Source organism: Anoplolepis gracilipes, chromosome 2 (assembly GCF_047496725.1).
Source record: "Anoplolepis gracilipes chromosome 2, ASM4749672v1, whole genome shotgun sequence".
NCBI lineage: Eukaryota > Metazoa > Arthropoda > Insecta > Hymenoptera > Formicidae > Anoplolepis > Anoplolepis gracilipes.
The window spans coordinates 19,458,347-19,470,272 of NC_132971.1; the positions used below are offsets into that span (position 1 = coordinate 19,458,347).

The 11,926-nt window shown below is 30.5% G+C and overlaps 2 protein-coding genes across 2 annotated transcripts; one reads left to right on the forward strand and one right to left on the reverse strand.

Moving 5' to 3' along the window:
- Positions 1-599: 599 nt before the first annotated feature.
- LOC140676199 (uncharacterized) lies at positions 600-2,462 on the forward strand. The gene is made up of 3 exons (XM_072910998.1): positions 600-920; positions 1,721-2,032; positions 2,149-2,462. Exons 1-3 carry the CDS (start codon positions 630-632, stop codon positions 2,362-2,364), a joined length of 819 nt encoding a protein of 272 aa, XP_072767099.1. The 5' UTR covers positions 600-629; the 3' UTR covers positions 2,365-2,462.
- A 24-nt stretch (positions 2,463-2,486) lies between these two features.
- On the reverse strand, positions 2,487-8,939 carry LOC140676198 (uncharacterized). The gene is made up of 5 exons (XM_072910997.1): positions 8,673-8,939; positions 5,137-6,129; positions 4,484-4,607; positions 3,375-3,513; positions 2,487-3,179 (listed from the first exon to the last, which is right to left on the reverse strand). The coding sequence occupies exons 1-5, from the start codon at positions 8,770-8,772 to the stop codon at positions 2,991-2,993; spliced, it is 1,545 nt and encodes a 514-aa protein (XP_072767098.1). The 5' UTR covers positions 8,773-8,939; the 3' UTR covers positions 2,487-2,990.
- Positions 8,940-11,926: the final 2,987 nt, after the last annotated feature.

The window sequence follows — 11,926 nt, forward strand, 5'->3', positions numbered from 1 at the left end:
TTAAGTAATGTACATTTATTAGTCATTTTTATTAATAAAATGTTCTTTCCTGAAATAAACACATATTAGAAAACGAATTGATAGCAAAATAGACAACAGATAACTTACGAATGTAACTTGAACTTTTTCAAGATATAATATAAAAGATATAATCTAAGAAGAATAAATATTAATTAACAAAATAAAAAAATTCTATTTTGTCTTTTAATCTTGTCTATTAATAATCTTATAATATTTACATATAATGTTTTACCCATTTACATATAATATAATGATCCTTTATTTATATCTTTTACAATTTTATTTATATCTTTTACTTTTAGCTTGTCTGTGCGATATCTTGCGACATCTTGCGATATCGATCTCAGGAAACAATTAAAATCACTGATCTAAGATTCTTTGAGAAAAAAATATAATATATTTGTTCTCCTCTTTTTTTCAATTTCCATCCTTGTTATGCTTTACGAGTCGGATTCACGGAGGTCACTCAGTAATTTTCTTCGATAATGATTGTCATTACTATATGCACATCCGGCTTGAGTATTTATCCCTTCCTTGAAATATCTTATACAGCGATAGAATAGATATTTTCGAAAAATCAGTATCCTTTGTGTATTCGTGGGCGAACGATGAAGACACGAACGAGGACAATCCTCGCCGCCTATTTCGCGATCGTGACGTTTAATAATTTTGGCACGGCGAACGTAAAAGTTTCGTCGAAGGTCCACTTGGATTCTGATGAAAATGAAGACACATTGACCAATGCGACCTTCGATATGGACGCGAATCTGAATGAATCTACTGATCCATTGGAAACAATTTCGCGTGCGTTTAAACCATCGACACTTACAAGCTGGCGTCACGGAAGTGAGTTCATAAAATCAAACGAGTTAAGAAAAAGGAGAATTTATCTTTCGCAGGTGAGTGATAGATGTTAAAAAGAAATTATTTTACAATCTACAAATATTTGATATTTGATATTTGATATTTAGTTTTATATGAAATTGTTTTATAGTATTAATAAAAAAATTATATATATATGTATAATGTATCAAAAATATACGACAGATAATTGTTATTATAGAGTGTATATTAAACAAGTATAGACTGAATTCTGATTAAGATTAGAATTTTGACGGATAAATGTAACGAATAAAATTTATATGGAATTTGTAAGAATTAATAAATAATATTATATTGAATAAATTCGTTTTTTGCAAAATATTTTTATTCGCACAAGAATAGCGAAATTATATTATACTGCCAATGATACGAACGTATCAATCAATGTTGGATTACTGATTTGATGGACGAGCTCGTAAGCCGATCAGTTATGGATTTACAAGAAACTTCGCGTATGACGTGTCGTAAATTTTACAAGCTTAAATTCATCATAGTTGTTTCAAGATTTTATCTAATAATTAACGAGATGTTGTTACCAAAACAAAAGTTTGACGAAAGAAAAGTAGTTAGACCACATTAAATTTACAAATAATAGATTAATGAAAATAAATAAATTTTCTGAAATAATTATTTAAAGTACTAAAATAACTTTTACAAAAATTACATTAATAATTATAAAAACTATACTTAATAATTATTTTATTTACAATATATCCAACATTGGATTATTTTTATCACAAAAAAGAATATTAATAGTCGTACACTTTACCGACATTTGAAATTATTGCAATCTTCTTAAAATTAAAATGTTTTATAGGAGGATTCAACTAAACGATCAAAAATTATCAATAATATTCAAATCGTCATAAACAGCAACGATAGTCTACCAAACGGAAATTCCTGTAAAGATTCTGGTATATGTAACGTATCTGTTTCTTCGAAACCAGATGGGAAAGGAAATATTGTAACCGAGGTGCATCTTAGCATTATCACGAATGTAAAACCTAATCCTGAGATCGAAGATATTCCAGTGATCGATAGTTTTCGAGGTGTGAGCGAAGAGAAACCAATTTTTCATCCAATAAGCACGCCAAATCCTTCATATTTACATCGTCATAATATTCCACAGGTAACAAAATTTGTTTGCTCCATTGTGTAAGTGATTTAAATATTTTATAATAAAATTAATCTGAATAATGAAAGCTTTTTGCAACATATTACAATATGTAGAAAATGTACTTTTAGATTCAAACCAATTATCAGGGATACGGCGAGCCCTGGTATCATCATCGACGAACTTTTCAACGACCGCAAACATATTGGAATTATCATCGTTTTAGAGATGATGGCAATGTAGAATTTCGAGGTCCTAAAACATGGCTGCGAGACAAACCCATAGTGGATGATAAGATTGAACCACCACTTAGCAGAACTAAATTCAGTGACGATACAGAATCATGAAATAATTTGTTGAATATTGTGAAATTATTCTTTAATCAAATAAATATTGTAATATAAAAAATGATATTGGATCACGTAATTAAATTCGATTTCATTACCGTATAATAAAATAAACAAAATCATATATAAAAGCGTCATGAGTTTAATTTATACATACATACAATCAAACAGTTATAATATTTATATATCTCATTTAAGCGTGTAAATATAAATGCGGTATATACGTATATAATCATTAATTTGATTGCTCGATATTGCTCGAGTAAAAGAGCGAGTAAGAAAATTTATTAAAACTTGAAATATTCTATTACACAAGATTATATTACATATTTTTACTTGCAAATAATCAACACAATTAATAACTAAGCTGTCAACGTAATTAATAATTATAGAAAAATTTATAAAATTCTTTATAGAAAGGATCTATTAGTTTTAAGAAACTTGAGTATTTGAGTATGTGGTAATCTTAGGAAAATATTTGCGCCTGAATCCTAGATCATGGATTAAGACTTTAAATTATAAAAATTTATCTCTATCATGGTAACATTGTATAGCACATACGAGATAAACAAGTAGTAAAGTAGTAGTTAAAAATAAGGTATGTGAAAATACAATCAAAGAGATAATTAATCGTGTATCTCACGGAAAGAAACCTTTCCGTTATCGTTCACACCAGTGATAGACGATTTATGGTTGATTTGCTTGCCATCCGGACCAGTTCTGCTGGAAGAACTGGAACTGGCGAACACTCCAAAGCTATTACCAGAAGGTGCGGGAAGATCGTCAGCAAATCTAGACTCTATTCCTGGCCCAACCTACGAGAGATAACCGATAAAGAAAAAGATAATAACGATGCTCTTCACGGAAAAATGTTACACTTTTTTTACTTATTTTATATCATGAATAAGATGAATTAAAATAACAGATAATTCGTATGTGCTGTCATTTATCGCAAAATTGCTGAAGTAAATTTTGTTTGTAATTCATCAAGAGAAACATAAAGGACTTACGGGACTTATCTGGCCTGTTTGGAAACCGCCATCTGGGCCTATTCCAATACTGGCACTCGCAATCTGTGGTACGCCACCACCATAACCTCCGCCGTAATTAGCGGCTTCGCTGGCAAAACGATTGTGGGCCTCCATATTACTGAATGACACAAATTTTTATTTACATTATGCTTAAGAAAACTATCGTCCATCGTAAATCACGGTTTATGAAAATATTTGAAAATCAAGCAGCTCAGTCGTGACATCTCCATAAAAGAATTGCTTATCATTCCGCAGCATGTTTGTTACAACTTCTTTTCAAAATTTAATAAATGCAAACCTCAAGAACCGACACGTCATTCAAGTATGTACAACATTACGTGATGTTTGGGAAATCCGTTAATTTTGAGCGTTAAATTTGATGATTATCAACACCTAAGCTTAATTATAAGTCATCAAAAACGTCGGATAACATCTTATATAGTTCGTAATCAGTTGAACATAAGAATAATAAGAATAATTAGGTATGCTTAGTGCAAATAACTGCTTTTGATTTACACGGTGCAGAGTTATGAATTTTACCAATTCTTAAATCAAAATTGTGTGCAAAAAGAATCATCACCGAAAGCACAAGATACATATATGCAAAATATTTTATAGAATTAATCATTAATAAATCAAAATAAGCAAATATAACTTTTTATAATCCAAAATAAAATCTCTCAGAATAAAAAGAATAAAAGAGAAAAAAAAATATAAATTTTTTAAATTTTGATTTGCCTTACATATATATATATATATATATAAAGTTTGAAATGAATTAATTAGAAATACTTATTATTTATTTTAATTTTCTCTTTTTTAATAATTTTTTTGTTAAAACATTTATGTAGCGATAAATATGAATAAATTTATATTTATAAATATAAAAAATCATTAAAAAATATTTATAAATATAAATTTATTTATATTTATCTCTATATAAATATTTTAACAAAAAATCATTAAAAAAAAAATCAAAATAAACAATAAACGTATCTATATACGGTGCAGTTATTTTAAAATAAATTCGAATTAAAAGACTATTAATTCTAAAGAGAAAGGAATAAGAATTTATATTACAAACTTACGCCTGATGTTGCGCCGCGATTTGCGCCTGAATCTGTCTGATCATGTCAAAAGGATCATTATTGTATCCTCCTGAAGGAAATTGTCCAGGGAAAAAAAATCCGGGTCCTGTATTATACAAGGGATCTGCGCAAAACGAAGTACATAATGAAGCTCAAACAACGTACATATGGCGTGAAAATCATGCAATAAACATGCGATATAAATCATAAAATTTTATGTAAACTACTTAAGTATACATACACGTATATATATACCTAAATAAATACATAAATAAATAAATAAATAAATAAATAAATAAACAAATTAATATATAAAACACATGCACACATATATAACTAAATAAATAATTAAATATACATATAATTGTAAATACAAATAAATAAATAAATGTCAAAAATTATTGTCGCGTGACATCAGTCGTTTTGTACAAAAGACAAAATTTTGTCTTCGACAAGTATCATGCATTTCTAAAGGAATGTCAGTACAATTTCGTCAAAGAGAGATATTTCGAGATATATGTCTCCTCCATCGTTTCAATGATTTATCGATAAATTTCCGAATCGCAGCATGCAATCCCAAAGAGAATTCATTCATTATTCTCCAAAATCCTGAATCCGTCTTCGCCCTTGGACTTTGGGGCTCATGCTCGTACCTATTCCGCCATAATTTGGTGTGTTCTGGCTCGGTGTGTTCTGATTCGGTGAGTTCTGACTTGGTGAGTTATCCTGAAATCCTCCTCTATTATTGACAGACGGTGAATCAGTAGTCGTAGGATTAGTAGTAGGTTGTTCTCCCATTGGATTTCCCATTCCAGGATATCCTGGTCGTGGGTATTCCGGTCTTGGATATCCTGCTCCCGGATACCCCTGTCCTGGATATCCCTGTCCTGGATACCTTGGTCCTGGATACCCCGCTCCCGGATATCCTGCCCCTGGATATCCTGGATATCCTCCTGCAAAACTTCCGGCTGACGCGCCCGCGGACGCGTATCCTGGTCCATTGTTCGTACCGGTCCATGCGTAGTTTGGACCAGGATCTGGTATAGAGTTAAATCCAGAGTAACCAAAGGATGGATAAGGATCGAAACCTGGACCAAAGCCAGCTCCGGGAGCGCCTGGACCTGGATAGTCCCATGGAGTCTTGTCACCCTGGGATGATGGTCCAGGTTTTTTATTGGAGTCTTTTGGTCCGGAATCATCGAAATTCGAGCGCGACTGAATATCATTGTCCGTCGATTTCTTTGGCTTGGATGTTGATTTTGTGTTTTCTGGAGTTGTCGTGCTAGGTGTTGTAGAGGTAGTAGACAAAGTAGTAGTTGTGGGAGTGCTGGCGGAAGTGGATGTCGGAGTAGTGGTAGGTGACGTTGCTTCCGTTGTAGTAGTAGGTGTAGTGGTTGGACTGGTAGATGGGGTGGTCGTAGGTGATGTTGGTGGTGTGGTCGATGATGGTGTGGTCGATGATGGAGTGGTTGATGATGGTGTGGTTGATGATGGTGTGGTCGATGATGGTGTAGTCGTAGGATTTGTCGTTGAGGGAGTCGTAGTCGCTTGACTGGTGGTAGTCTCACCATTCGAATTATCGATTTCTCGTTTTGACCTGGGTATCCCGACGAAATTCACCGATCTTGGTTCACCTTGTCGTCCATCTTCGAGGAAAACAAGAACAAAAGAGTATTTTTTATCAATTGTTGCTATTGAGATAGCTTGTATAAATTGATGATTCTCTCAGTTGCTTGAAATGCCGTTGTTAGTCTCAACATGCGGGGCTACTTCTCGGAATTCCATTACCAGAAATCCGAGAATGTGTAAAAAATGTTACTAATTACATTTACATAATCACGATGTAACACGGATAATTATGGAGCTCTAATTGCTCCAATATATAATTTAAATATTAAATAATGTTTAACGCACATATATAACAGGTAATAGTAATATTTAACAAGTGTTACTGATCACAATATGTTGCACAAATAATACATATTTTTATTTATGTTATTTAAACAAATAATTCTAAATATCATATAATAGGTTAACATATAATAGCTAATTTTTATGATAATAGAACATTAACATATTGGAGGAATGATATTTAGGAATCACTCACATTGAAAATACATAATCTAAAATTTCTACGAAAGCGTACAAATGAACTCTTAAATCAATTACATAATTATAATATTAATCATCACTCTATTAAGTTATGAGAAACTTGTCGATAAAATTTACAAATAAATTGTGTTTATCGCTTAATTAGCCTTTTAACACTAAATCGTGCATGAAAATTTATGATAGCTTGAAATACATAATTAATTATGTTGTACTCTGTGACTAATTGAAGCAGTCACGTTAATTTGATAAACCACGTACAACATTTCTTTTCCGATAGTACATGTTTGTGCTTAAAATCACGTGCAGAAAGTAAATTAACTTCTACATACATAATATGTCTCAATGTCTTGTCAATGTGTTATCAATTATGTATCATAATTAATTACAGACCATAAAATGGGCTTAACTTACCTTTTCTTTATTTAATAATTTTATTACTAAAAGAGAATACAAAAATGCATATTGTTAGACATGTAAATAAATGTATACTTCTTGCATGTTTAAATAAAATTAATACATTTTTTAATTATTTAATTAATACGACATATATTTTTCGACATAAGAGAAATGTCGTATCATGCATAAGAGATTAAGAGAAGGAAAAAGAAGAAAGTATTCTTTCCGTGGGTCAAGGTGAAGAACGAAATGAGGTCACGGTCCGCTGGTGTCAAATTATCTTTATTTGGTTAGTGACTGTGTGCCGTTATGTGTATACATACAACAAGTCGCGAACGAGCGTATAGTATGCGTATAGGAAGCACATAATTATATATGCAGAGATCAAGTTATCTTAGTTAATTAATCGCGATTAATATCGCCTTTAATATCAAGGTGATTTAACGGCGCACAACATAATGACACGGAAATTTACGTCTCGAAAAGCAAGTACTATTTTAGGAAGGATCCAATGTAGGTGATTTCATCAGTTATAGTTATAAAAATATACGACAAATGGAAGTACATAGATAGAAAGATATAAATAATTATTATAATAAAATTCCACAAGAATAAGATAATAAAATAAGAAGTTTAAATTTTATATTATTTTCTATTCAATTAATGAAGAAATTATATATAAGTAATTTTAGAAAATAGCGAAAGATTATCGTAAATTTATATTACAAATTATCATAAACTACTGAAGAAGGTTCATTTAGCAATTTGACGATGACTAACTGCGATGTTTCTATGCAAAAAATTTTGATAAATTGCCATAACGATTTTTTGTAGCATCAGAATTAACGTAAATAGGTAATTATACTATTAATTTTTAAAAAATCTTTCTCTTATAGATAATTGCACAATTTCTTAATATCCACGTACAAAAAAAAAGTAAACGCAACATCAGCAGTCTGATGGCACTTTTCCTTAAAGACATTGATTCAAAACCGTGAGATCATTTGTATATGAAGTGTGTTATCGAATTCATCGTGGAATTTTGCTGCGTTTGCTAATCTCGCAATTATATCCTGAAATCCCCGCGTACTATTAGCTATTTCTACTTAAACGCACGACGTTGTCGTTATGTAATTTATCGTGGATGTAATTTTTACATATGCAGTCACACACATACACACAATGTATTTCTTTTGGATTATGTATGGTTCTACTCAATTAACAATTACAGTGTTGTAGAATTAACTTGGATTCATTTACATATTATACCGTGTTCGTGGTAAAAAAATTACTCGATAAAAATGCAAAAGAAAAAATAAAAGCATTATCACGCACCAAACTTAGGATTACTTTTAGTCACAGCATACTATATTGTTTGTTGATATACGACTCGTTTACGAGTAATTCTCCTATAAAGGTTAATAGACAGATGAGTATTGTGAAGATGGCATTTATAAAAAGAAATGGGAGAAAAAAAGATCATCAAAATATACATGATTATTATATTAAGAGCTTGTTATTTAATTTTTTTTCAATTAAATGCATGTTAAAAAATAGTTCATATTTAAATGTATTTGATATGCTCAAATATATTTATTATTACGTTAATAAATGAATAGAAGATTATTAAATTTGAACTTAATAGGAAAAAGAGAAATAAATTCCTTCGACTACTACTCACTTCCATAAGGAGGAGCATAACCATAGTAAGCCGCTTGGGCCTCCATAAAGGATCCTAGGACACCAACGAAAACAAGCAGCGCGAAGATTTTAGTATCCATCTTTCTGATCGATCGTTGAAGAAGAAACTCAACGCGGAACGATCGGAAGACAATTATTATGTATGTTATTAGTTGTTATGTTTATATCACCACCGTGCGCGCAAAAACCGAAATGATTCTGATGTTGTCGCAGTCTGCGGGAGAATGACTGACTCAGCTGGTAGCGTGATCATCTTATATAGTATTCGCTTATATCAGCAGTTACCTCTTTCTTGCAACAGTACGTTTATGAAAACTCCGAAAGATATTCCTACGTCATATCATCGATAAGGTGTATGTAATTAGTCCAGAATGTGTTTCCAAAAGCTTAGGTATTTCTTGCAGCAGAATTTATATTATGCACTCTACAATTTTATTATATAAAATACTTTTGAAAATTATTTTAATAATTTTTTAGTGTCAATATTACATTGATTATATATACTATATTGATTATATTATAATATTTTATATATTGTAATATTTAATATTAATATTATATTAATATTATACTGTGAATTAAATTAATATTATACTGTGAATTACTAATGATTATGAGAATATTAATTAATCAATTTAATTTGATATTAGCTTACGTATTTATTAAGTTGTTGATTTAATAATAAGTAATGTTCTTAAATTCAAGCTTTAGAATATAAAAATAAAAGTTTTTTTTTTGTTTTTTGTCAATTACAAGAATTTACTTTCTTATTATTATTTTAAACGAATTATATAATATTAACTCGCAATCGCAATGTGTAATTTTTAAAAGATAAAATATCGTTTATGTCAAAATTTTAAATTATAAATGTATTTAATAGAGAAAGCCAGGGGAAGGCAAAATCGATTTTAATAGTATTCATATTTTTTTTCTACGATTCTCTGCGTTTCAACGTTTCAATTTTTTTTATTGTCTATTATGTGAACTCTGCCTTTTCTTAATACAATGGGATCGTTTAGACCTTGACAATGATTTTGCTTTAAGTCACTCTAATACAACACAATCCCAATTCTTGTTACATTATTTTTATTTGTAGAAACTACACGATAGTTCTATAACTCGCGCCACGATATGATAACCCTGTGATAATATATGCGACGTAAATGAATGCGAATTTTTCTCTTTATTGATATGCAATCGTAGAATTCATTTTGTAATATCGAAATGATAGGACAAGTTCATCATAGATTTTTTCGTACGAGGGGAAAAACCAGAATAATAATTACACAGCTTTATTCACGCAAGTTCTTGGCGAGCACTTGCAGTTATAAAAATCTATTTATCATTTTTATTAATTTAGAGATGAGAAGAATAAATAAGCTTGCTGCAACATTTAATTAGAGATATATTATACATTTGTCTTATTGTGTGTAGAATATTCCAAAATATAGATTTCTTATGAATTATTTAACCAATAAAGATAATGTACTTATAATTTTTCTGTAATTTATTTTTTATAATTTTTTAATAATTAAAATCCGTTTCGACGACTTAATGAACAATAATCAATGAGTGGTTTATCATGTAATGCCGTAATCAATCATATCTCGAACCCTATTAATATTATGACATTGAGATAACTAATATATTCTTTTCAATTTATCTTTTAGTATCTATAATTAAAAGGAGAAATACAATATAAATGCTTAGTATACAGATCTAGATAATAATGTATTGCTTTTTATAATATCTCTGATGTTTTTTGAAGTACAATAATATTTCTCTTCCGTAACCTGTTGCATTTTGTATAATGTGATTACATATAATTTTAACGTCTTCTTTTAAACCTAACATTAAATGTATATTTATCTTGATCGAATATCATTTTCAATGGTCAATATTTCACCTAGTATTATCATTAATAGTGACAACCATGCGCGTAATTGTTTATGAATAATAATGGTCTGTCGCGCGCGGGAAATGATCGCGACCGGTTTCCACATCCTGTTAGATTGTTGATCGATCCAGGATAAATCGCGATTACTTCAACATTCTATGGTCCTCTTAAAGCCTCGCTCAGAGCTCAAACACGTATTTTCCAATCAATCGATTAGGCTAATCCTGCAAACGATTGATTATCGGGTAGCAACTTCATCAAATTAGTACCTTCTTAGCTGCATTCATAGAATTTCTACAACGCAATCGTGTCATTTAAACGAATTATGGTCAACGTGAAAGAAACGAGTAAAATGTTTTAATGCGATATACCGTCTTTTGTGTCATTATTCGTTTAGTCACGACACGACGTGACTCAGGCACGCGTGTTTTCTCAATAAATGATAAAAAATATTCCGTCCAAGTGAAAAATGGTGCAAGAGAAATGTGAGGGGAATTGACGTTAATGTCACTCAACGTGTACAGCGACGATGTGTTGTTCACGTTGAGGAAATTTGTATTTTTGTTTATACAGTTGCAGCGAAACATATTACCGTCCAGACGAATTTAAGCAAAGGATTTATTTTCTGTTTTCGCGGAGACATATGGCGGTTATGCTTAATGTTTTTTTTCCATTTGGCTCTCCGAAAATGAAACTGCAGAAGATTAATATAATACATGTTTATTGCAAAGTAATTTTCTCATTACTTAACAATTTTGCGAGCGCTTGATAACATTTTATTTTAAACTGGATGCTAAGTGTCGATCTCTCTTAAATAGATAACGTTAGATTGCCAAACAAAGTTCACGTTGTTGATTTGACTAAATACAACTTTTGACCATAATTGTAAACCGAAATGCCTGAAAAACTTTTACATAGCGTCGATCATTCTTGTGTTGGGTGAATCTTTTTCTTTTTCAAATAATCGTGATTGACGCGGGGCTGTTCGGGGAATACCCATCGACAAACTTGATTACCTTCTACGCAATAATCTGACAGCCACTTCTTCCTGACCGATCTATTGTATTCTCGAAAGTAAAATGCCGCGTCTTCTTCGAGATCTAGCGAAGCAAACCTATCACATGGTTGAATGTGCATGCATTTTATAGATAATTTTCATCTTCATATTCAAAATTATTTATAACATATATGATTTAGTACTTAAAAAATACTAAAGCTCATACAAATATGCTATTAATAATTTTTAAGAAATTAATAAACTTTTATTTGTTTGTATACAAAACATATAGCATTGATCAATGTCAATGCTTGCAAATTAAAGAAACAAAATAAAAAAT